At 50.1% G+C, this 25149-nt stretch overlaps 2 protein-coding genes across 3 annotated transcripts in view; one reads left to right on the forward strand and one right to left on the reverse strand.

Moving 5' to 3' along the window:
- On the forward strand, nt 1-16265 carry PGS1 (phosphatidylglycerophosphate synthase 1). Of its 2 annotated transcripts, XM_015879912.3 has the most exons (10): nt 1-156; nt 4127-4316; nt 4746-4823; nt 5880-5979; nt 6619-6808; nt 7146-7324; nt 7764-8297; nt 11497-11645; nt 14150-14292; nt 14676-16265. In XM_015879912.3, the coding sequence occupies exons 1-9, from the start codon at nt 23-25 to the stop codon at nt 14267-14269; spliced, it is 1674 nt and encodes a 557-aa protein (XP_015735398.1). In that variant the 5' UTR covers nt 1-22; the 3' UTR covers nt 14270-14292; nt 14676-16265. The 2 variants fall into 2 exon arrangements, with proteins under 2 accessions (XP_015735398.1, XP_085379027.1); XM_085522901.1 differs by lacking the exon at nt 5880-5979 and having other exon boundaries at nt 25-156.
- The window catches only part of DNAH17 (dynein axonemal heavy chain 17), a 28000-nt gene continuing 17338 nt past the window's right edge, over nt 14488-25149 (reverse strand). Inside the window, exons 56-81 of the mRNA XM_085522898.1 lie at nt 24883-25044; nt 24558-24791; nt 24194-24358; nt 24009-24104; nt 23707-23924; nt 23397-23604; nt 23030-23145; nt 22639-22831; nt 22314-22549; nt 22115-22237; nt 21597-21801; nt 21298-21462; nt 21086-21226; nt 20795-20965; nt 20499-20621; nt 20161-20354; nt 19936-20084; nt 19678-19805; nt 19316-19543; nt 18480-18671; nt 18216-18395; nt 17693-17875; nt 16697-16879; nt 16330-16473; nt 15633-15858; nt 14488-14857 (exon numbers count right to left, since the gene is read on the reverse strand). Of these exons, the coding sequence (XP_085379024.1) occupies nt 14610-14857; nt 15633-15858; nt 16330-16473; nt 16697-16879; nt 17693-17875; nt 18216-18395; nt 18480-18671; nt 19316-19543; nt 19678-19805; nt 19936-20084; nt 20161-20354; nt 20499-20621; nt 20795-20965; nt 21086-21226; nt 21298-21462; nt 21597-21801; nt 22115-22237; nt 22314-22549; nt 22639-22831; nt 23030-23145; nt 23397-23604; nt 23707-23924; nt 24009-24104; nt 24194-24358; nt 24558-24791; nt 24883-25044 (4611 nt within the window). The 3' untranslated portion in view covers nt 14488-14609. The remainder of the gene's footprint in view (nt 14858-15632; nt 15859-16329; nt 16474-16696; nt 16880-17692; nt 17876-18215; nt 18396-18479; nt 18672-19315; nt 19544-19677; nt 19806-19935; nt 20085-20160; nt 20355-20498; nt 20622-20794; nt 20966-21085; nt 21227-21297; nt 21463-21596; nt 21802-22114; nt 22238-22313; nt 22550-22638; nt 22832-23029; nt 23146-23396; nt 23605-23706; nt 23925-24008; nt 24105-24193; nt 24359-24557; nt 24792-24882; nt 25045-25149) is intronic.

Consider the following 25149-nt stretch of genomic DNA (forward strand, 5'->3'; position numbering starts at 1 on the left):
GGAAGCGGAAGTCGCGGCGCTGATGGCGGCTGCGGGGGGCGCGGCGCTGTGGCGGCGGTTGGCGGCCTGGCTGCCGCGGGGAGCTCCGGGCCTGGCCGCTCTGCTCGGCCGCCTGTCCGACCGCCTGGCCAGGGGCCGAGACCGCCGAGCCCGCAGGTAAGGAGCCCCCCCCTTCATGGGCTGCCGTGTGTCGTGACCCAGCCCGGCACAGACGCCGTGTGGGGGCGGGGAGCGGCTTTCCCCGCAGGGTGCTGCCTTCCTGGCCCTGCACAGCTCATATGGGCTGTGCCCATAAAGCACACCGAGCTCTCCTTCCTCTTCTTGTCTCCTTCGTTCCAGGTGCGCCCTGCAGCAGGGCTGGGTCCTGCCCCCGTTGGCACAAGCAGCCCCTGCAGCACAGCCGGGCCATGGGCGCTGCATGGAGCCCGGCTCGGAGCTGGAGGAATGGGGCTGGTGGTGCACAGTGTGTGTGTGCTGTGCTGTGCTGTGGGTGCCCAGGGGCAGGTGGTGTTGGAAACGGAGTGCTGTGATCCTCCCCTTCTGCCCTACCCATGCAGCAGAAAGGAGAAACCTGGGCAGCATCAGGGCTGGGGAGCAGCTGGTGGGTGGAGGGATCTGATGGCTCTATGTGAGCTGGGTAATCCATGCTGTGCTGTGTGGCTGTGGCCCTATGTGTGGACGCTCATGGTACTGTGTTGCTCTGGGGCAGTGCTGTGTTGCTCTGGGGCAGTGCTGTGTTGCTCTGGGGCAGTGCTGTGTTGCTCTGGGGCAGTGCTGTGTTGCTCTGGGGCAGTGCTGTGTTGCTCTGGGCAGTGCTGCACTCCCTGTGCCATGGTCCTGGCAGAACCTTTGGTTGTGTGCTTCTCCTTCTGTGGGCTGTGCAATTAGGAGTACAGCTCGTGCTAAAACTAAACTATTAGAACAGCAGAGGTGATTACAATTGCTTGGAGCCGCATGCTGGGTTCAGAGGTGATGAAACAAAAGCAGGTGGGTTGGAACTTCATGATCCTTGAGGTCCCTTCCAAGCCAGGTCATTCTGTGATTCTGTGATCTTAATAATGATGTTTCTCTAGTCTTTGGGCATCACTTCTTGCTGCGTTTGGCAAGAGAGCTCTGGTAGGGCCTTGTATTGTGCTGCAGTGAATGCAGCATCTCTCACACTCCCCTGCATGAGTGGGGCCTTGTCTTGAACAGCAATATCTGACACCACAGCACATCTGTATGTCCTCACACTCAACAGCCATTCTGTGCTTGAGCTTGCAGTCGTCTCAGAGCTCATTATCCCCAATGCTCTGCTGCTTGCCCTTGGTGTAATCTAGGGGCAGCTCTGCAGGCTCCACTTTTGGTTTCATTGGCATTTCTTGATGCATTACTAGACTGAGTCCTGGAAAGGCACAGCTGAATTCAAAGAGGAGCAGTTTGTGGATCCCCGCGTGGTGACGTGTGTGTGGGTGAAAGCACAGTGCCTTACCCCGCAGTTTCACTTCACCTCTCCTTTCTGCAGATGAGGTTTTTACACTGAAGAAGCGTTTCAGCTCTTTCATCAGTCTGTGCACCAAAACCACGACTTTTAAAAATAGAACGCATACAGAAAATCCCTCATTTATATTTAGGGGCCAACTTCTTATGCAGAAAAAGATTTGAGGTGGGTTCCTTTTAGATCTGTTTTCTCTTTCTGGTTAACTTGATGATGTGGAATACATGGGAAGGCTTCCCCCCCATCAGGCCCCTTCACCAGTTTCTATTTCTCTGAAAACTCCTTTGTTGAAGTGTGGAATTTTGATGATTTCTTCATAATGTTACATGGTTCCTAATTGTTGCATGTTGCACATGAAAGGATTTTGCTGCACCGACGTGGCTGCTTGAACTTTTTTGCTGTGTCTGTGGGCAGAAGGTGCTGGTTTGATAGCGGTTAATGTGCTGTCACTGCTGTTGGCCAGAGCAAAATCCTGATTTACTCTGTATATGTACAAGTCTTAGGCTCACAGCGTGAATATAGGCTGAAATTTCTGCTGTGAATTAAAAGATCAAACAGTGTAGGTGCGCTCTAAGCTGCAGAGGCAGTGAACAAACCCAGTGTGTGGTTAATGGCTATCAGTGCTGTGCGGAAGGGATCTGGGGGTTCCTCCTTCAGCAGTGGTGGGGGCTCTTGTCGAGCTGAACTGGATGTGAGGGTGTGTGTTGACCTGCAGTGCTCGATCCTTGCCAGAAAATGGCTGCTTGGAATTGTGCTTTGTGAAAGTGGATTCCTGGCTGCTGTGTAGTTGGTTCTGGAGGTATCGTTGGCTGGGTTTTACCCACAGAGTAATAAGGAAAATAGTTATCTCCTTTATTGATTAGTTCTTACTGTATAACGCCAAAAAGCCAACATAAAAGTGCTACTGAGTGACAACGTGGCATCTCGTATGTGCCTCTTGGGACGCAAGTTGAGCAAGATCCTGGGCAAGTTCTGTGAAGATGAACTTGAGAGTGCTTCAAAACCAGTATTTCTTGCCTTTCTTTCCTACTTTGAAAGGAGCACCCTTCCCTCCCCCCACATCTACTGTGAACCATTCCAGTTGTTTCCAGCAGCCATAAGTCGCTATCACTTCTGGATGTCAAGTCTGAGCATAGTCCCCATGATCTGCTGCAAGTCACCATCCCAGGAATTCTTGCACAAACTGACTCAGACTTGTGTTACAATGAGTAGTCAGTGACAAACTAGTGGATTTTCCAAGAAATGCAACTGAAAGCTGCCTGGCTTCTGCGTAAGGGTGTTCGGAAACCTTGTGAAGATCCAGTGTTTTATCATGAAGCAAAGGAGTGAAATCATCTTCCTGGAATCTGTGGTCATTTGGGCTTTGGGATTATGGTAAAACCTAAAAGTTCCTCGTAACAAATTCTGGTAAAGGTCGTAATCAAGTTTCTTGTTGGTTTGTGGTGATGGCAGAAGGCAGTGGGGTGGGATGCAGGCTGGTGGCTGCCCCCTATCCCTATGGGACTCAGTGTTCATTCCGGATGGGGCGGCCACCCCCACTCTGTCCTGGTTGGCATTGGTCTCTTGAGAGCGGGTTTTGCAGACCCGAGTGTTCTCTGTACAGTTTGGGGGATGTAGTTCGGTCACTCGCTCCTCGATTCCTGGATCTCATGAGAGTCACTGCTGCTAATTGTGTTGAAATGTGGTTTTGTCATGTGGACAAACTCCCACCAGGAGTTATTGTATGACTGGATGGTTTTGCATGCATGTTAAGCCTGCAGAGAAGAAAAAATGCCATTTACCTCTTGTCATCCCCTCAAGCACGACTCTCAGCAGTAAGTTGGTTTCTTTTCCAGATGACTTCAAAGCACTGAAATTTGTTCAGCAATTTCTTCTTAAAGAATGAGCTTCCTGCTGCTTCCCCTGTAGTTACTTTGAAGTTTGTCAGAGGAGCTTTGACCTTCTTTTAGTGCTTGTGCACAATGCAAGTGGAAGGAAACCTTGAGTTCCTCGGTTGTGATGCTTAGTTCACACTGTGTACCCCTCAGTTTGTACCCCTTGAAACACACATTGTCCTTGGGCGTGTTGTTGGGACTTCATTGCTTTCAGGCACTTTGCATGTTCTAGATCTCTTTGTTTCCTTGTTCTGTTTGTTTCATGAAAAAACTTACAAAGCATTGTGCCTTTTACAGTGTTTTTACTTGAAATGGAAACGTGTAACCTTTAGCTTGGCTGAGAACTAAGCTAGAAGTGGCAGTGACCATATATCATGGCAGAGCTGTAGCTTGTGTGGTTGGGATGGAGTTCAGAAGTGATTGATGGCAGAGAGAGCTGCACCGCGGCAGCACTGCCAGACACCTGGTTTGTGGGTGCTGGTAGGGTTGACATCTCAGTCTCTTCAGCTTCTAAGCTGTTTCTTCTCCTTCACTCTTGTGGTGAAGTTGTTTCTCACTGCCACTTGGGACAGGAGCTGATGATGTTAACATCTGTCACCTTTCGCATATGTTTTCCTATTTCTAGGTTTGGTTTCTGTGAAATATGGGAAGGGAAAAGGCCTTCTTGCCTTTGTGGATCCTTACAATGTACTGGCGCTGGTTGCAGCTCCTTCTTTGGAGGCTGTCTGTAAGTAGCAAAGGCTCTGCCACACAGAGTTCCTTCATCTCTTCACAGATCATCATGGCTTCTCCTGGCCCCACTGCTCACCCCGCCGGTTCCTGTGATCACATCCATGCCTTGCTCCCTTTGTTCAGAAGGAGCACACAGGTTCCAGTGGATCAGGAATCTGGTTCCAGAGTTTGGAATCTCCAGCTCACATGTCAAGGTGCTTTCTTCTCCAGCTGAATTCTATGAACTCTTGAAGGTAAGTTGTGGGTACCAAGTGTGAATGTTCTTTGGGAACAAGAATTTAGATCTAGCCAGGTTCTGAGTAGTTCACAGGGTGGGACACAGAGGTTTAAAGTGGAATGAAAGCTGGGGTTTCTAGTGTGATACAGATACAGCTCAGAGCTTGCAGCTAGTGTACTGTAACTTCCCTTGTGTTGAAGAGTTTTAGCAGGGAACGAGTTCCTCAGCTTTCCAGAGAACATTGGCTCTTCTTATTTCCTTAATTTTTGGGTGCAGCAGTGGAGCTGGTGTTGCTCTAGAAAGACCAGTGTGTTCTACATCCTTACTGTGCTCTTATTTCATTGTGCCTTTCCTCAGGTGCGAAGTGTTTCTGTGGTTTAACAGCTAGATCCTAGTGATCACAGTGACCATGGGCGAACCTGAATTTATTTTCTGCTACTCTCAGGTGCAGATCAAAACAGCCAAGCAGCGAGTGGTGATGGCTTCACTATACCTGGGAACAGGGCTCCTCGAACAGGAGCTGGTGAGTATGGAAGGGGATTGAGAAGTGGGGGTGAATGCAGAAAGAAGACACTTCCCTTTGCAAAAAGCATCGGTGTAAGAGCTGTATGTGAGATGCAGTTCATGAACTTGTAATTTCCTTAAAGCTTTCATGCAGATTTACTTTGTGTACATTTTCTCCTCACGTTGAGAGCTTTCTCATGATTCTTCACTGCATTTATGTACTTATACTTGGGATGGAGGAGGGAAGTGTATGCAGTTCTATTTTAAGCCTTCAGCAGAGCCTTGGAAATAGTGAACGTATTCATGAATGGATGAGCTCGGGAGGTTCTGACTGTCAGTGGTTACAGGCATGCGTAGTGCTCCAAGGGCTTTTGCAGGACTGGGGTATCATGCTTGATTTTATTTCCTCGTCTATATGTAGTCCTGTGTTTTGTCCTGCAGATGCAGTCTGCAGATTCAATACTAGCACTCTGCATTTAAGACAGAGGTCAGTTTTGCTTTGTGTTGTTTACCTTTTCTGTTTCCTGTCCTTCCAGAAACAAAAGCATTCTCTAAGTCCTTTAGGGAGAAGTCTGACCTTGGCCAAATTATTATGTTAGAATCAAATTCCATTGCAGGGTAAAGGTGGGCTGAGTCCTGCACAGCGATTTGTGTCTGGTTTTGTCAGGGCTTGTACATGAGACTGGAATTTGCATGTGACAGACAGCCTTGTAGCCAAGGAATAAAACTGCCTCTGTATAGTGTGTGCATTCCTGCCAAAGTTTTTTGTTGGTAATGAAAGTCTGTGATTTGGGAGTGATGCTGGAACTTTTTCTGCTGAAATGAATTGCTGTTCAGAGACTGGAAGAATGTATGCCTGTAAAACTGATGCCCTTTCATATGCTGCTTTAGGCTGATAGGGTAGGATGCCAGTCTGACAGATGCGGTGTCTAAACCAGCAGTGTTTTGCATGACTAGGAAATACTCGTACTAGAGTATGGAAACTTTCATGACCACTGACCTCCTGGTTTCTGAACACTTTCCTTATAAAGCTTGACTTGCTTTCCGTAATGAGTAGTACAATCTCTCTCTGCAGGTGAATTGCTTAGAAGAAACACTGGAGAAATCATTGCAAGCAAATGAATCACCAAACCTCAGAGTTTCCATTCTGCTTGACTACACCAGGGGATCTCGGGGTAGATATTATGATACATTACTTTCTTCAAAAGCTTATTTTAGTCAGACTGGACACGCTGTCGTTTTTGAGAGAGACTGTCTTGAATGACAGGACCTATAGGCTTAAATCACATACATTTCAAAACCTGTCCTGTTCTGTACCAGTAACTGTGTATTCCCAGAAAATTCTTGAGCTGAGCTGCTCTTCTTCAGAAAGTAATTGATAGGAGCCAGAAGATCACAGGGTCAGATGCTGCGCTCTGTGTGACTTGTGCTTTCTCGCTTGCCTAGTTCACTCGTCAGTACATTTGTCCTCATCCATCGTGCTCTTTTTTCCTTTCTAAAGGAAGAGTGGGGAAAGTGTTGGAAGTAGCAACACATTTAATCTTCTGCAATGACTTTTTGTAGCCTGTGTTGTCTTTAGGTGTGGAATGGTGTCCGTTCCAAGCCCATTCACCTATAGATGTATAATTCTAGATGTTGATAGTACTGTTGACGTAAGTGCAAATTAAAAGTGATTCAAAAGAAAAAATGCTAGTAGCTGCCTGATGTGCTGGCACTGTACTCTGTGAGCAGCCTCTAGCTGAGGAGCTGGTGTGCCATGTCATTCTGTTCCTCACACGTGGTGAAGCAGTGTATGAAAACTCTGTGTCTCCCAGGCAGGAAGAATTCTCGAACAATGCTAATTCCGCTGCTGCAGAGATTCCCTGAACAAGTGCGTGTCTCCCTTTTCCACACCCCAAATCTGCGTGGACTTCTCAAACTCCTGATTCCAGAGCGTTTTAATGAGACCATTGGCCTGCAGCACATCAAGGTCTATCTCTTTGATGATAATGTCATCCTGAGCGGGTGAGTCCTTTCCTCTTCAGGCCTTTCTGTGGTTGGTTTAGCTGAGTTTTTGATGCCACCAGGGTTATCTAAACTTCATTATTTGCACCTGGTCTTTCTATAATGATCATAATAATGCTTTTCTGTTATGGAAGAGCAACTATTGGTCTTTCATATGATGTTTTTATATGGAAAAGTCTTTCTCAAAAAAGAAAAACATATATCTTCAGGATCCAAAAGGAGATGTCCCATTTGTACTTTAGTCTTGTTATATCTGGAGTGAGATCTGCAACCTAGGCTGGAGTGTTCAAGTTTGTATACCTATACCCTGTTCTGGAACTTTTCTTTTCTCTCCTAGTGCAAACCTGAGTGATTTGTACTTCACCAATCGTCAGGACCGCTATGTTCTCCTGCAGGACTCTCCTGAGATTGCAGACTTCTTCACGGAGCTAGTGGATGCAATTGGAGACGTGTCTCTGCAGCTACAGCAAGATGATACAGTCCAGATGATGGAGGGGATGGTACACCCCTACCAAGGTAGGAGGGTGTCTCCTTACCTGGTTGGATGATATGATCCAGAGGAAGGGAGGGATTTGTAAACTGGTGTTAACGTCTGTAATTTTAGATGTGTGTACCCATACTGAAAGTTTTGTAAAAATAGTGCAATTTTTGGTAATTAGTATTTTGTAGTTCAGTCTGTTCTGGGAATCTGATGAGCACTGAATTAGGAAGAATACTGAGAACAATGGATTTTTCAAGCAGCTGCTAGTCAAGTTTCAACCCCTCTTTGAGCTGAATGTTTTTTTTCCTCTGCCATGTGGCTTTGCTGCTTTTGGAATGTGTTCAGCTTTGGAGAAGAGAGTTGTGTGGTCTTTGTCTGGACTCCTTGTTCTGATGTGATGTCTGGCTACTCAGTAGGCGAAGCATAGCTTTGTACCCTTAGGTCTCAGATGATCATTCTTGTTTTTTCTTGTAGGAGATAAGGTGAGATACTGTGAGATAGCAAATCGAAGAGTGATGGAAGTGATTGATTCTGCCAGGACACGACAAGAACTCCTTCATGCAAAGACTTTTCACAGCAGCCAGCAAGGCAGCTCCACGTTACCCCAGCATGACTCTGAAGTGCCTGGGGATCTGAAACCAGAACCTGACACGTGGATCTATCCCTTAATCCAAATGAAACCTTTTGGGATTCAAATAGATGAGATGGTCACAGAGACACTGCTGACAGAGGCTGAACGAGATGCCAGGGTATACCTCACCACAGGGTACTTCAACCTGACACAAGCTTACATGGACCTCATTCTGGGCACTAGGGCAGAGTATCGGATTCTTCTGGCCTCACCAGAGGTGAATGGTTTCTTCGGTGCCAAAGGGGTTGCAGGTGCCATCCCTTCTGCCTATGTTTACATAGAACACCAGTTTTACAATGAGGTCTGCTGCCTTCACCAGCAGGAGAGGATCCAGCTGCAGGAGTACTCAAGAGCTGGATGGACTTTCCATGCCAAAGGTAAGATGTCTGTTTCTCAGGAGGACTTGTTCAGAAAGGACGTGTGCTTTACATATATTTTGGTTGTGCAGCTGGTGAGGGGATGCTTGGATGCTGAGTCTAGATTCAGCCTCCAAAAGGTTTGAACATCCTGCTTGCTTAAGCCTGGAAGATTTGAATCACCCAGGAGGCAACTATGCCAAGTCATATCTTGCCTCTGGATTTCCAGTTTAAATGTAGTCCTAGGGGTTATACAAGAATCATCCTGATGGTGACAGTAAGATACTGCCTAGGCGTGAAATGAAAGAAGGCATCTGAATGGGTATTTATATATACATGTATTACTGTGGTGGCAATTGTGGTTCTTGTATCCCTCTGGATAGTTTGAGCAAAGAGAAGTGATGGCTGTGCTGTGGGCCCTGTGCTGTGGGCACGTTGTAGTCCTGGACTCTGGGTCTTCCTGGAAGCAGGACTTTGTGGGGTGACCCCACACTTCAGAGAATTTGTGCCATCTCCCCTTTATGGCACACGGTGAAGTGCAGGATACTGATTAGGTGCACCCTTGTGCCTTCTGGGAGCCAGAGGGGAAGTTGTTGAGAAATGGATGTTGCTTAACAAATGTAGATGGTAAAAATAAATAAATAAATAAATGTAGTACTGTCATCATAGCTCTTTGCAGAAGGTCCCAGGTTCTCTCTTGACAGAGCAGTCAGGCCATTCACAAGCCCAACTTGACTTGACTCTCCGTTTTCCTTCCAGAAAATCCAGATGCTGACTCTCCTCTTACATTATACACAGTAGAATGTAGTCATGCAAATAGCTGAGGACACTTGGCTGCTTACAGCAGGGGACGTATGGTATGCAAGCAATGCTCAGCCAATCTGAGGCAGTTCTGCTGTGCATGGCAGCACCTTCTGCTGCTCTGCTTTGGGAGCAGCATGCTGCTGTCACTGTGTCTCTTCCTGTAGTGGCTCAGCAGTCCCCCAGGGCAGCATGGTTCCTATGAGCAGTGCCCCATCTAACATAGCAGTTGCCCCAGGCTGTGCAGGGGGGCACTGTCGCTGTTTGCAGCACGTGTCTGGTGGGAAGGGTGGAAGGATGCGCCCTGAGCCAGCACATGCCTGTTCCAGGGCCCTGACCAGTAGTTCAGCTCAATTTGTTTGTTTGAGATTAGCTGCTAAGACTGTGGGAATGCCTCTATTTAACTGGCTTCCTGCAGGGCCGTTCGGAGGAAGGTTCAGAGGTGGCAGGGAGAGAAAGCTGCTGAGTAGGCATTCTCTTGTCTAAAGAAAATACACTTGTGTTACTGAGTTGCCTATGTATAGAAACTGTGAACCTTCCTGATGTGTGCTGTGCCCTGGTGGCAGTGACATCAGCCTCTGCAGCAGCAAAACCTTGCCTCACTGCCTTGTGGTGCCTGCCTGGCTGGAAGCACTGTGTGTGCTGCCTTCCAGGAAGCACCTACTTGAGGGCTCTGTGCTTTGTAGGTTGCTCCTCTTGCCGGGCACTGCTGGCTCCCAATGGGGTTTCCCTTGTTGGCCCTCACTGAGCATGGCAGCTCTCCCAGGATCCCAGAGGATACCTGCCCATCACCCTCTGTGCTGCAGCAGGAGGCTGTGGGCTGCCCCGTGCTCTGGGAGCAGTGTGAGGGGCTCAGCAGAAGGGGAAAAAGGAGGAAGCCCTGGGGCAAGTGAAGGGTAACTGCACCTGGAGTCTGGTTCCTGGACTGGAGCACGACACTTGGCAGTTCCTCTTACCGCTTTGTTCTCATGCTAAGATGAGGCTGCCTGCAGCAGTGTGGACCAGCAGGTTTCTGGGTGGGGTGATATGGGTGATGCAGGGCTATCTTTTGGGATTAGGGTCCCTTCCATGCAAGTGTCAGGTGACAGAATGCCAGGCAGGTGGCTGTTTGCTCTGAGATAAGCCTGCATTGCTGCTATTGAGTGGTGGCCGGGAAACTGCTCTTCCTCTTTCTGGAAAGGTGAGTCACTGTTTGAGCAGATTCTGCCAGGTAGCCATAAAGCAGGAGACGCAGTAAAGGGCTGCTGCGTGGCTGCTTAGAAGGAGCAAGATGGTGGCTGCTGTCTGGCATGGCTCTGTCTGCAGAGATCCTCCCAGCTTGGGCACCAGCAGGCCATGCAGCTGCCATGATCACTGGCACAGCCTGCAGGAGGTACACTGCTTCTTCCTGGGCTCCTTGCCTTCCTCTGCATCACTGTGGGGCAGCCACAGCACGGGCAGTGCCAGCTCAGGGCCTGGAGGTGCAGCTGAAAGCAGCAGTGAAGCTGCTGAGTGTGTGATGTGGGGGCGGGGAGGAGGTTACAGGAACCAGTGGTGAATCGGCAGCTTCTTACTCAAGGCATTCTTGGAACTGCTCTGGGGTTGAGTTAGGAAACCTGTTTCTATTTTAAGGCCTAGGTGGTTTTTATGGTATGGTTTCTTTGTTGTAGTCTCCATGTGACTGGCAGTGGGGATCAGCCATCTGTCAGGAGCCGCTGGGGCTGTGCCCCCCAGGGAGGGCAGAGCTGTGTGGTTGGCGGCCCTGTAAGCCTTCATCCTGGCAGGAACTGAACTCATCTTCTGGTGAAAATCACTCCTCAGGAAGCAAGTGGGCGTCGTAATTAGCACTTCTCTCACCAGTGCTTATTTCACGTGAATTCACCTGTCAGAGCAGGGAGATGCCTCTTCATGCCTCTGTCTTGTGAGGTCCCAGGAAGACAGTTGCTCACTGTTCTCTGCTCCTAGAACAGACAGCTCCAATGCTCATGTACCTGTGTGATGCTCCATCCCTTGGTGAAGGTTTTCTTTTTGCTGCAGAGTACTGATGCATCGTTTACCTTATGTCAATGCATCTGGGATATGTTGCAAAATGACCTCTAACTTAATGACTGTTACTCATTCAGAATTACTTTTGGGGCCCTCTGTGCAGCGTATTTACATTCTTCAGGGCACGTCCCAGCAGCCCCTGTGAAAAACATGCAAGTTTGGACAGTGCAGGCTGTGCAAGTGTACCCCAAGAATCACCCAAATTCAGGGAATTGTGTTTTTGAGTGTGTCGTTTTTTGTGTGTTTTTGTGTGTTTTTTGTGTCATGATCACTTCTAGTTGCTGTAAATCTCATATGTTTAATTCATTTCTTCCAAGTGAAGCAATTGTTTGAGGCCACCCCAGACATTTCCTTTGTCTGCCAAACTTCCTTTCTTCTCCTGTTTTTCCTGCAGGCCTCTGGCTGTACCTGGCAGGGAGCAGCCTTCCCTGCCTAACCTTGATTGGGTCTCCTAATTTTGGATATCGATCCGTTCATCGTGACTTGGAAGCTCAGGTTGCAATAGTGACAGAAAATAAAGCTTTGCAGCAGCAACTTCACCAGGTAAGCGGCTGTTTCTGGGGAGATGACATGGATGCTGTGCTTTTTGGTCGCATAGGGAATGCTGATGACGCAGTTGCAATAAAAACCCTACAGCCACAATAATTCAAAACCTTCTTGAGCATAGGAAGTCTCAAGGAGCTGTCAGTTAAGTGACTATTGATGAGATGCCTGCTACAAGTGCCTGTTTCTGGGAAATGGAGGCCATAATGGGAAAGAACATGTGTCCCCAGTGAACTCAAGTACCAGAGTGCACAGGCAGTGGATGCTGAGAGACACAGAGAGGATCTGCTGGCTCTGCTGCTCGTGCAGCACGTTCTCAGGCCTTATCCCCCAATATTTGGGCATTGCTAAGGTAGCAGCATGCTGAGCTGATGAGGTCAGGCCCTTGGAACCTCCCATCTCACACTTCTGTAGGACTTTGCTTCTCAGGCGTTTGGGAAATCCTTTGCAGGACTATGAGTGCCAAGCAGTTTAGCCCTTGGGTGGCTGCCCGTGGTCTGTGGAGGTGAATGAGGGCAGCAGATCTTAGCGTAATTTCTACGGTAAGAGCATTTCTGGGCTGGTCAGATTGCATTGCCCACAGAATTATGTGCAGCAGCTCTTAGTGTTGACACAAGCGTTTTTTCAGTGGCTTAATGTTCAGTGCCCAGGCTTTTTCTTTTCTCATTAGGCAGCTTGGACTGTTCAGCACTCTTGCTGCTTCTCCAACCTCTGTCAGTCTCGACTCTGAATCTTCTGTGGGAGCTGACATCGTCCCCTGTAATTTCTCTTGTAGTGCTCTGATGGGAGGTTTGGTGCCTCTGTGTGCCACTTAAAGATCAGAAAAATGCCTTGTATTAAGCTGAGTCTTGGCATAAAAAAGCACAGATCAATGGGAATTGCCCTATTGCATCAGGGCTCTTCCACAGAATGAGTCAGAGTATATCTAATCAAAAACAATTCTATTACTGGAAGAGTTGCTTGAATATTTCAATTCATATCTTGCCTCTACTTGTTTCTAATGGAAGGAGAGAATCAATGAAAACATGACAGAGGAATTTTCTCAAACATTGCGGCAGTGATCTGATTTAAAGGGCTCTGAATGATCCCCATTTGCTGGAAGCTGATTCTGAGATTGGCTGTTTACTGTTCTGTGATCTTTGTTCAGAGGACGTAATTTTATGCTGGGGTGACACAGCCTTAATGGAGTGCTCTCTCTCTCTGTGCAAATTACAACTCCATTCAGTGCTCCAGCCGAAATGTCATTTTCAGTTACATGAGCAAATGGAATTCTCAGTGCCCGTTTCTCAGGGAATCAGATGTGTTCCAGGCTTTTCTATTTCACATTTCTTTCTTTGACCCTTTAAACTTTCGGCCTTCTTAGTAATAACCTTCTTATTAATAACTGAGCTTTTAATATCGCAGCTGATGCGCAGCAGCCACCTCTTAACTTGCACAGTGCAGTGAAATCCCTTTGGTTGTGCAACATCCAGTTCCAAATATCACCAGCACTTTTAAAGCAGGGGGTCGGAAAGAAGAGGTGGGCTGGGTGTCTCCCTGAATGAGCTGAGCTTTTTTGTTCAAGTCTCTGGATTTCAATTCAGATAACTGCTCTCACTTCAGGGATCAGCTTACCTCGCTGTATCAGATGACCATGACACAGAGGCTTCTTAGCAGGACTGATGATAGCATTTTGGGTTTCTAAAATTAGACTGGTTTGGCGCACACACTTCTTCTGTCTGTTCCTGGTTCGTGTTTCTGTGCTCCTTTCCAACGCCTGGTTCCTGCTTTCTGCATTGCACTCTGTGTTCTTTCTGTTGTTTGTGACTACTAAACTAGTCAAAACATCAAGTGTGGACTTAGAGGAGATGATCTGCTCCTTGTTTGCCTGCAAATCTAGAAACCTAACTGGCTTTGGTAAGAAAACCACTTCTACATCTGCTAACACGTGTGACATAGGCACACATTATCATCATGATGGTTCATTTCCTCCTTCAGCAGCGTTGTGTACACAGTGAAGAAGCTTAAGTGTTTCTGGTAATGTAGTTGAAATCATGACTGCATATTCATTTGAAAACAGTGCTTGAGCTGCGTATAGAGAGGAGTGCGTAATCCAGTCTCTTGAGGTTATGATAAGGTTTCCTTTTCTGGCAATTACTGCAAGGGATCTAGGATTGTTCTGAACCTACAGCTGTAAGAGAGCTATGCTTCAAGGCACACAAAGGCAAAACCTTCTGCCTTTGCTCTTTGTAGAGTTGAATTGCTAATTCTTGAGGATGGCTTTGTTAGTGCAGTGGTAGTCACCCAGAGGTGGAGTGCTGTGGCAGGGGCTTGGGAAGGACAAATCCTATGCTATGTCCTTGGTGGGTTCATTGCTCTGTGAGCTGTGCTGCATGGAATGAGACTGTTATGCTCGGGCTTGTAAGAATCCTGGCAGGATCATGGCCAGTTTTCCACCTTGTCTTACAGGCTGTTGTATCTAATTTATCACTTACAAGTTGCTGGGATGATTTTTCTCTATGCAGGAGCAGGAGCAGCTTTACCTCTGCTCAGGTGTGGTGTCATCATCAACATTCGAGCAGCCAAGTCGACATGTGAAGCTGTGGGTGAAACTGGTAACGCCTCTGATCAAGAATTTCTTTTGAAAGAAGCAGAGTTGCAGCTTTGGGTGAGTTTTCTGCTGTGCTGATGGGGAATTTATGTGACACTGACTGTGTATTACTAGTGCAGTAACTCCTACCATGGAAACAGGGAGAGTTTGGGGGGGGGGGGGATAGTGCTTTATCAGAAACCACCCACTGAAAGCCAGTATCCATCATGAGAAACTGTGTGGATTGCAAGAATAGTCTCCACACAACAGCAGTTCCAGCACTGTCTTTATTAATACTTTGCTGAAATAGCTGTGGTGCAACCAACTTTAGACTAAGTTACGTAAGGGGTTTTGGGTAAGTAAAAGTGTTTGCTGCTTTCCATAGTCATGGGAGTTTAGGTCTGCAAAAGCAGAGCAACAGCAGCAAGGATCCACTTGGCGGCTTTTTCTTTTGTCTTTAGGTTAAAGGTCCAGACATAGGTGGGACCTCGCATCCGTGTCTTATAGACAGGACATTCATAGACGTTCTTGGTGTCCATGCGGTCCACGGGGATGGCTTTGATGAAGATGACTGGCATCATGGGCGTCAGCTCCTTCAGCCGAGCATCTGCGATAGCCCCAGAAGGGATATCCCATCGAGCTCCTGCACGAGTACAGAATTATCCTGGTACCAGCAGCCCAATAGCATTTTTCACTTCAAAAAGGCTGTTTTTTAAGTACTAATGGGTGGGCAGGGGTTGTTCTAGCAGCACAGTTGGAGAGGGTAAAGTCTGAAGGCTGGGTAGCCACGGTTTAGTAGTGGTTAGGGCTGACGTGTTGGTGTCTCACTGTGACTCATGAATACATTTTGCCTTGCCGTGTGTGCGATGTCTAAATAAACTGCCCCCACTCGTCCCTTCAGTGCAGGTTTGCATGGAAGCTGCCTTGGGGAAGGTAGAACTTGGCTGTGGTGTGAACTACAGTAGCTGCCTGACTTGCTCTGTGCCCTTGTTTAGGCTGGCCCTTTTGGTGCTCAGCTGATACTGCCATCTCATTCCCCCTCATTCATTTTAGCAATAATTGTTTTATGTTCTGAGTTTCCTGATTTGTCTTATTCACACGTTAAACAGTAGCGTAATGTATTTATTTGCTAGAACCATGCAGCTTAAAGCAGCTGAGGCCTCGGGTTCTCAATAGGCAGTCTGCCTTTAGTTTCTGGTTTGTGAAACTCTGCATGTAAACCGGGCTGCTGCTGCCCTCAGCTGGTTTGTGTCTGACATTGGCATGGGATAAAGGCTCCACTGCTGAGCTCTGCAAAAGCTGCTCCCAAATTTACTAAGTTAGTGAGTAACTCTTGCTATGTTTGCAAAAGTTATTAATTCTGACCCAGGCTTTCCCTGTGCCTGAAACCTCTCCTACAAGATGTAATAATCTTTTACCTTCCATGAATAATCCATGTACATAGGAGCCTTCTCTGGGTGGAGCTGTCATTTCCTCCCGGTATTTCTTGGTCACTTCCACTGCAAGGCACATCTTGTCCAGTGGCCATTCGTTTTTTCTAGCCATAGACTGCATGATAGCAGTGAGGAAAGACTGGGGATTGAAGAACCCTGCCAGCCACACCGTCACAGGCAGCACAAAGTCCGTTGTCCAGACTTCTAGTTCCTGGAAAATAAAACAGCAAAAGTGCTGTAGAGCAAAGTGTGGCCTTTGGACGGTGGAGCTCTGCTTTAACATCACAGAGCTGAGCTTGGGGTGCCAGGCAGGCTGGGGTGGTGGCATCAGTGATGAATAAGTATCAGATTGCACTGCAATTAAACTCCAACTGTTAATTTGGACTGTAGTAACTAACTGCTGTTGTTTTATTTTTAAATACATGGTTTTATTAAATACATCTCAGAAAAAAAATATATATATAAGTTATGTTAGGGTATCTCGTGTTCTTTCAAAACAGCATCATATACTGATGGTGAACTGGTCTCAACCTTGGGCTCTCATTCTTGGGATAACAGTTCAGGTACTTTAAACTGCTTAAACTAACATGGACAAATAAAACAGTCAACTACCAGTGAGTCCTGCTCTCCTGTGGTATCTACTTGTCCCACAAGCTTTAGTGTTCAAACGAAATCTGCTCACCCTGATGCGAAGGAGCAGGTCTGCGTACCAAGCTCCCAAGCTGAGAAGAGAGGGGTAGGCGTAACGTGTCCAAGATTCAGGCACGTTGTCATAGAAAAGAGCATTGGCCAGCTCTTCCATGTCTGCTGTAATCGTTAGTTCTCCCTTAAACAAGACAAAAGTTGGGGCAGGTTGGAGCTGGAAGAAGCAATGCTGATGGCAGTGTGTGCTTTCAGACCCTGTATAAAGCACAGGGCTTGGTGTAAAAGCATGAGCAAAGGCAGCAAAGTGGTTTGTACAAGATGGGCTTTGAAACAAGCAACAGCTATTTGCACGTCACAGGAAATGGTTGGGTAGGGAAAAGGTGCTTTCACCCCATTGCATTTACCTTTAGCCCCAGATCTAATTCTTTCAAAGAGCGCCTGATTTCCTGGGTCAGGATGTTCATTCTTTCACATTCCTGGAAGGCGACCACCACGTACGGTGTCTTATTCTCTGCTTTACCCATGATCTCTGCCATGTTGAACGGCTCCGGCAGCTTGTCGATGATATCGTCTAGGACTGACTTCACCTGGACAAAGCAGACCATCAAACTGTTATTTCTTAAGGAGAAATGCAGTGAGTTCACAGTTAAAAGGCAGTAAGGTTCTTTTTCTTTCTCTGCCTTTGTGCCTTTCCTGTTACTCATGTTCCACTCTTGGATCTTAAAAAGCTGCAGCTCGCTGTTAATAGCCAGGAAGCAAAGGGGACTGAAATACAAGTATAAAGGCCAAGGAGCCAAGAGGAAAGCTTTCATTTTTTTTAAATTAAAACAAAGTCTGTGTTTTTAGTATTCTCATGTGTGGAAATTACTAGGCCTGCTTTATCTACTGAGCACAGCATGTGACCTGCATTAAGCCACTGCACCTCTCTACCCAGCTCCAAGCACTGCTGCCTTTGGTAACTTCACCCTGTTCACACTGAGAGAAGCCAAACAGGTTGGGCAGCATTTCTACCCTTTGGGTTTCTCAGGGTGAGTGGAGGATTGCAGCTGATGGTGCTGGGTGAGCAAGGCCTGTATAGGTATGGGGATGTGGGACCAGGGGAGCCACAGCTCCAGGCTCTGCTTCCTCAGCAGCTGTAGGGGGTGAAGCTCCTGCTGGTGTTCACTTAGTGCCAGTACTAAATGGATCCCAGTGGAGCCTGGGCATGGGGCCCCAGTGCAAACACACTCCAATAGAACCTCCCTTTGTGTGCCCTTTGTGGAGCTTGCTGCTGTGCCAGTGTCCCCTCTGCATGCTGGCAGGGCTGGCTGTGACACTGAGCTGCGTTCCCTGCTCAGCTCTGTCCCCCCACCCTGCCCCACCAGCCACCCCCCAGCTAAAGCAGCAACATCTTCTCTTACCTTTTCCTCGCGGGAGGTACCTGAGCCACCTCCAGCATCAGATTCCTTGGGCTGCATTTCTAAAACTGTCCGAAAAAGCCTCTCAGAGGTGATGGTCAGGAAACCAATCTCGGCGTTGGGATGGAGGCCATACAGGTAAGGGCTCTCTGGTGGCAAGTTTTCATCGATGTACTCGTGGTAGCCCTGGGCACAAATTGAGCAGATACATACACGTAAGTGCAAATTTCCTTTCTGCCTTGAATAATGCACCCTCACTCTCTGCTCTTGGTGCTTGGCAGCTGCCTGCTGGTACTTACCCAGGCTGATTTTCCTCTTGTCTTACCTAAATCTGTTCCTTACCACCCCAACCACAGGAACTATTTTTTCCAGTGATGCTCCATGTTTCCACTGGATGGAAAAAGCACAGCTTCTTTTTTTTCCTACACTCCAGCTTGGGCTGAGTGAGGGAATTCTGACCAGCAGTGCTTTTCCACAGCAATTAACATTAAGTATTGCCTCCTGTGCTGAGAGAGCTCTTCCCTACCTTGTAATCCAGGCTGGGTGGGATCTGGAACCCCGGGGCCAGGTACAGCTCCCCATCCAGCATCTCCACACCGATGTATTCGCTCAGGTAGGTGCGGCACAGCCGCCGGTCCCAGTCATCTGTGATGTGCCCTCCATACATGATTTCACCAAAGAGGTACCGGAGATCATCCCACGGCACCTACCCAGAGACACTGCCATCAGCTGGCTGCAGTCCTTGCAGGGCTGCTCTGCTGTGTGTTATGGCCGCCATGTAGCCCCGTACCTTGGGGTTGGCCTCCAGGTAATTGAACAGGACGTTAATGGAGATGGTCAGGTCCCCGTTGTTGAAGGGGTAGGGGCGGTTCCAGCCCTGAGCTCCAAACTTGCGCCGCTCTGCCACCACCGCATGGAAGTAGCAGAGTGCAAACAGGATGCACTTGAACTCGATCTCTTTGCTGCACATCTCCAGTGTGTCCTGTGGGGGAACAGCAGTGAGGGGGGGGTTCACTGGTGACCTCATTGCAGCCTTTCAGTACCTGAAGGGAACTTACATCCAGGAGGGGAGTAAACTCTTCGAAAGGGCTGATAATAGCAGGACTAGGGGAAATGGTTTTAAGTTGAAGGAGGGAAGATTTAGGTTGGATGTTAGGGGTAAGTTCTTTACTAGAAGGGTGGTTAGGTCCTGGAACAGGCTGCCCAGTGAGGTTGTGGATGCCCCGTCCTTGGAGGTGTTCAAGACCAGGTTGGACGGGGCCCTGGGCAACCTGATCTAGTAAATGTGTATGTTTGGTGGCCCTGCTGGGCAGGGGGGTTGGAACTACATGATCCTTGAGGTCCCTTCCAACCCGGGTAATTCTGTGTGTGATTCTGTGTGTGATTCTGTGTGAAGAACAGAGGTTGCCATCCCCTCAGCCCTTGGGTAGCAGCAAAGGGGAACTGAGGAGTCTGTATTTCAAATAAAGAAGCAAACCCACATCTAATTCCATCTTTAAAAGGCTTTTTGGGTGGTTAACTATTGCCCTCATTTGGTTCATTAGAACACTAAGGATCCATACATGCTCCTATGACTCCTTTTATATGAGACTGGGAGGGAGCAGTGCAGAGAAGCAGTGCGGGTACCTGGGTGAAGAGGTCGAGAGCTTTGTGCAGGTTGGCGTGCATGCCGGTGGGCGGCTCGTTGGTGATCTTGATGGAATTTTCCAGCAGCCCCTGTGGGATGATGTGTGCCTCAGGATTGGATGCTGGCTCGGCGCTCATGAACACACGGTAGTCGGGGTGGCTGTCGGTGCTGTGCTGCTCCACGCGCTTGTCCAGCGTGCTCAGCCAGCGGGCCACCAGGTGGATGTTCTGCAACACAAACCCTGCATGTTCTGTGTGCTCTGAAATACGGTTTTCCCTTGGACCTCAGCACAAGGCAGCTGCACCTCAGGCTGAGGATGCTGCTAGGGCAGTCAGTGCCATGGGGTGATGGCTGTGCCCACCTGCAGGATGACCCAGTGCCCCTGTTCTGCTGCCACCTCCAGAGCCTGCTCTGCCACCACCTCCTGGCCCTGCCCCAGTGAGACGTTGTGGATCTTCCCGTTGTCGATGGTGAAGTCCAGCTTCTTGCCTGGAAGGGGAGGAATTGGCTCTTGCTGTTAGTGCTGATGGGAGCACAGAGCAGCTCCTGCCATGCAGGGCTTCACAAAGAGCACCGACCCATTGCCTGTGTGCTGCAGCGCAGCTGGGACTCAGCTTACCCAGTGCTTCCACATCCTTCAGAGGATCAACTCCAGGTGAGAGAATGAAAAACACAGGAGTGGAGGGGCTGCTCTCCTCATAGGACTTGGAGAACTCCACACTCCTGCCTTCCACATACTTGCTGCCCATCTTCTCCTCCACAAAGTTCCTGCAGGAAAGCAGCACCCACAAGTGAGCAGGGGACACGTGCTGGCTGCAGGCGGCTGTTGGTGCAGTGCGGGCACCTGACGGCGTAGGTCATCCTGTCTGGCCGCATGCAGCGCAGCATGCACAGCTTCTGCAGCGCTGTTTTGTTCTTCCACTCCTTGGGGAACACCTCCTTCTCAGGCACCTCGGACTCGACAAACTTTTTCCATCGCTTGGCAGAGCCCTCGATGTCACTGTCCAGGTTCTTGAACTCTTCCATCTCTGAGAGGGCCTGTGGACACAGCTCTTTGCTAGGCACTGCCCCCTATCCTGGGGGGGATTAACGCAGAGCTGTGTTCCATCTCCAGGCACTGCAGCTCAACCCCAATCCACTGCTGGGCCACACTTTAGGACCGTGCTGTGAGCTGGAACCAACCTTGATGCCACCCCAGCCCTGGTGCTGCAGGAAGTCCACAGGGGATGTGACACCAGCCTTGAAAGGGAAGCGCAAGAGGAAGTCCAGCTCTACTGGGCTCACTTCTTTCTTGAGGGCCAGCACCTGGTGAGCCGAGAGTGCAGGTTGGTGGCTGCTGCACAGGAGCCCCAACCAACAGCCCCAGCAAGAAGCTCGGAAGGAAGGTAGGGTAGCAAAGGAGTAAGATAATGTGTCTAAAATAACAAATCCACATCCAGTACCAAACATTGGAAACCCAACACATTCACTCACATTACCTGGAAGGCAACCTGGGCCAGGAAGATGAGTTTGTCCTGCTCAAAGAGCCCGCGGGCAGTGTACATGAAGACTGAGTAGGTGATCTCATCTGTCAGGTTGATCACCCGCTGCTTCACCTCCTCAGCCTCAGCTGTTCGTTGGATGGCTTTCTCGAAGACCACACTGAATGCCTAATAGAGAGCCAGGGTGGGCTCAGTGCTGTGCTTCTGAGGGCTTCGTTAGAGCAATTAATGATGAAATACCCAACCCCTGCTCCACAGAAAGCAACCGCCGCCTCGCCATATGCTTACCTTTAGGGAGAACTGGTAGATGGGGTTGATTTTGTTGAGGTCGCTCAGGATGAAGTACAGCAGGGATGCTCGTTCTGCTGCTGGCCGGTAGTTCTCCCTGGCCACGTTTATTTCTTTCTCTGTGACTCTGGCTTCCTTCACCTTGAGTCACACGAGTGCAGTGTTATGGTCATGCCACGCAGCATCACCTGCTGCCCACGCTGCCCACTTACCTTCTCCTCAATCTCCATGGCTGTGCGCTTCGTTGTCTCCAGGTTCTCCACCAGCGCTGTGTCACCCAGGAAGTCCCCCGAGGCGGCTGAGAGCCGGGCGAGCAGGGAGTCCTCCAGCTCCTTCAGGTTGATCTTGAACTCATTCTGGCTTTTCGTGAGGTTCGCCTGCACACAGCACCCAGGGAGGAGTGAGCCATGGCTGCGGCGACGCTGCTGCCACTGCTGGGGGCTCAATAGTCCCCATGTATGCAGGGATGCAGCAGGCAGGAGCAGCCCCTGCAGTGCCCAGCAGCTCCCACCTTCAGTGCCTCCAGGTCAGGGCGCTCCTTGGCCACCACAGCAGCCAGCAGTTGGTCCTCCAAGCCCTCCCGTGTCACCAAGAAGTTGATCAGCGTGCACTGTGCCTGCATCTCAGGCTTGTAGTGCGGGTTGAAGTACTTGGTGTGCAGGATGAGGCGGAACTGTGGGTGGTACTCCACTTCTTTGTCTCCTATCCTAATGTATCTGTTTGGGTAATTATATTAATTTCTCTGAATTTGGTAGTAACTCATGCCAGAGAGAACCTGATGGGGATGGGGAAGTGGCTGGGATTTACCCCATTTATCTGGATTCATCCTGCAGTTGTGCACAAGAACATGCCTCTCAAATGACCCAAATCCCATCACCTATAACATCCCCCCCCCCCCCCACTGGAAATGCCATGGGAACAGTGAAAAGTATGGGATATGGCCAAAGCACTTGTGTGAAAGGGGACAGGCCCCAGCTGCTGCTGTGCACAGATGGGCATCACAGAGCAGCAATGGGTCTGCAAGCCCACCTGCCCTTCTTGATGGTGTTCCTGCCCAGCAGGTGATCCAGCACTGGCTCCACTGTCTCACCGATGTCCTCAATCAGCAGCGTGTCCCCTTCAGAGACCGCCTGCTCGATGGTGTCCAGGTAGCTGTGAGCAGACAGGAGGGGGCTTACAGGGAGCTCAGGCAAACACACCCCAGCCACCCCATCCCACAGCATCCCACCCCCTCTGGCCCAGCCGGATGGCCTTCAGCCGCTCTCCGTATTTGTTCCTGATCCACTTGATGCCCTGCAGCTGAGCGTCCACCACCAGAGGCCACCGCGCCGTGTTGCAGAGGATGGTAGCGTTCTCCGTGGAGGTGCGGTCGCTGGGCAGCCCCTGGTTGTTCCATATGGCCACGTCGGCAGAGTCGGTGAGGAGGCTGAGGGGATCCAGCTCTGGTGTGGTGGGAATGGGCACCTGAAAGAGAGGGGACGTTGGGGCCCCAGCCTGGAGCAGCACAAACCCCTCAGTGCTGGAGCAGAGCCGGGGGACTCAGAGCCGCGCACCTTCAGCTCCTGCAGGTAGGGGATCCAGCACTTCTCCATCAGCTCAGCCCGGTACTTCTTGGTGAAATAGCCGACGTAGGACACGAAGGCACAGATGAGCAGCACATCCCCACACAGCGTCTTCTCCTGCTCCCTGAACATCTCCACCGACTCAGCCCAGCGCACGTTTTCAGATGCCAGCCCCCCGACCAGCCTGCAGGCATTAAGCATAGTGTGGGGGCAAGGCCGCTACCACCCCTATCTGCTGTGATGGGAAGGGGCCCACAGCACCACCCCCTGCAGTTCCTGGCCCACTCACGAGTGGGGATTTTTAGCCTAGGGGAGCAAGGGCCCTCATTCTTTGTGGGTCCCAGCACAGGGGGAGGCGGTGCAGAGCCCATCTGCAGGGTACCTGTTGGCTAACGAGATGACTCTGTTGGTTGCATCAGCCTCCTGCTGGCATTTGATTTTTTCAGCCGTCGCTTTCTCAAACTGTGCAGTCAGTGTTGCCAAATTGGCATTCAGGTCCTTCAAAAGAAAACATGCTCGCTGTTAGCTCCCACTCACACAGAGCAAGATGCCAGGAGAGAGCTCAGCAGGAGCTCAGAGCTCAGTGATGACTGAGAAGACACAGCTGCAGCCGGGCTGGGGCTGCACAAGTGATAACCATCTTTCATTCACCACTGGCTTCTCATCAGCTCATATAGCCATGGGGACTCAAGCTAAGGCACACAGCCACAGTCTTGCAGCCACCCAGCCTGGGGGGAACTCAAACTTACTGCAATTTTCTTCTTAATGAGGCTCAGTTTTTCTTGTGCCTCCGCCAGCTCCGCGTTGGCTTCCTCCAGTGCCAACCTCTTGGGCTCCACCTCGCAGTACACATTGTAGAAGCGGACGATGTTCAGGCACCAGGAGCACAGCCCCGCTGCCGCTGTCGACTTGGACATGATGAAATCTGGGTCGAAGGTGGGGTCTGTTTGGTAGCGCCTGTGGGGGGGAACACAGCCCTGCACCTCCTGCTCATGGGCACAGCCAGCGCTGGGTCCCACGGGTGGCACTGTGCCATAGGGGAAGCAGCCGTGTGCTCACTGGAACTCCTTGAGACACGGCTCTGGGATGTGCTCCTTGTCATACTTCTTCAGGGCATCGAGGAAAGTGTCCACTTTCCCCATCATGACCTTGGCCGCCTTCCAGCTCCTGTCCTTGGGAATCTTGCCTTGAGGAGCCGTCAGGACCATCACGGCCGCCGTCACGTTCACCACTGCTTGTGGGGGGGACCCAAAGGACTTCAGCTCCGTCAGGTTGTTCTGGGAAGGGATCACAGGGTGCTGAGCACTGCCAGGCACAGGGCACCCGTGGGACCACAGCTGCAGTGCTGTGCTCTCTTGTACCTTGTTGAGTGTGTCCAGGGCTTCCTGTGCGGCGATGAGCGCGGGCTCAGCCTTGGCCAGGTCGGTCTCGCAGGCTCGCTGCTTCTCAGACACGTTCTGGGAGGAGGGAAGGGGCAAGACGTGCTGAGCAGTGCTGGGTATGGAGCAGTCAGTGCTGCCAGCGGGTGCTGCCCAGGGTCACATACTATATTGATGGCCTGGACCTTCAGCTCCTCCTCATCAGCGATGGCTTTCTCCTTGCTGACCTTATCTGTTTCAACGCCCACCACATGGATCAGTTTATCTGCATCCTCGTTCTTCTGCTTCAGCTCTGCCTCCTGGACCGCCAGTGTGGCTTTCAGTTCATCCACCTGCACATGGAGGGGATGGGAGAGGTTGGGCACCATCAAACCCTGATGGGACCAGTGAGCTCCTTGTCTGGGGGCTGCATTGCCACTTGTGACACAGCAACCCATGTGGCCCATTGCCCAAACTGAGAGCTCTGTGTGGGGCCAAGCCCTGCTCTCATGCCCGCCATCCTGCCTCAGGATGGAGCCAGACCATGCTCACCTGCATGGCTGTGCTCTGCAGCTTGGTCAGGCCGTTCTCCAGCCTCTCAATCTTGGCAGTAAGCTCACTCCTCTTCTTAGCGAGCAGGTTTTGGTAGAGCTTTATCTGCTCCAGGAAGGTCTTTGGTGTGGTGTAGTTATAGCGTCGCTCCACAGCCAAGTAGGTCTGGGACATCTCCTTCACACTCATGTGGACATAGGACATGAACTGGCTGATGGAGACCTTGACCTCGGGCTGCAGCAGAACAGCACAGTGAGCTCTGTAACACTGTGCATGAATGTGAGGGGTGAAGCTGAGTGCTAGCTGCATGCACAGTGCTGCTCACCTCGATGTCCCCTGTCTCCTCCAGGAACCTGCTGCTGACAGACACCAGGGCATCCTCTGGCCACTCATGGAACCAGTCGATGGCTGTGCAGTTGACTATGGCGGGGAACCTCCTTGCCCGCACACGCAGAGTGGAGCCCACGGGAGAGAAGCACAGGATCACCTGGAACAGGCAGTGCTGGTGACAGGGTCGGCTGGTGGTTCCCACTGCCACACATGGAGATTTCTCCTCCTACCCACTGAAGCCCTGTCCTTGTGCCCAGGGGTG

Source organism: Coturnix japonica, chromosome 23, assembly GCF_054131305.1.
Source record: "Coturnix japonica strain WE chromosome 23, WE-NBRP24, whole genome shotgun sequence".
NCBI lineage: Eukaryota > Metazoa > Chordata > Aves > Galliformes > Phasianidae > Coturnix > Coturnix japonica.

Coding starts and splice junctions, on each gene's coding strand:
- PGS1 (XM_015879912.3), top strand. CDS start 23: ATGGCGGCTGCGGGGGGCGCGGCGCTGTGGCGGCGGTTGGCGGCCTGG. Junction 157..4,126: donor CGAGACCGCCGAGCCCGCAG/GTAAGGAGCCCC, acceptor ATCTCTTCACAG/ATCATCATGGCTTCTCCTGG. Junction 11,646..14,149: donor TGCAGCAGCAACTTCACCAG/GTAAGCGGCTGT, acceptor TTCTCTATGCAG/GAGCAGGAGCAGCTTTACCT.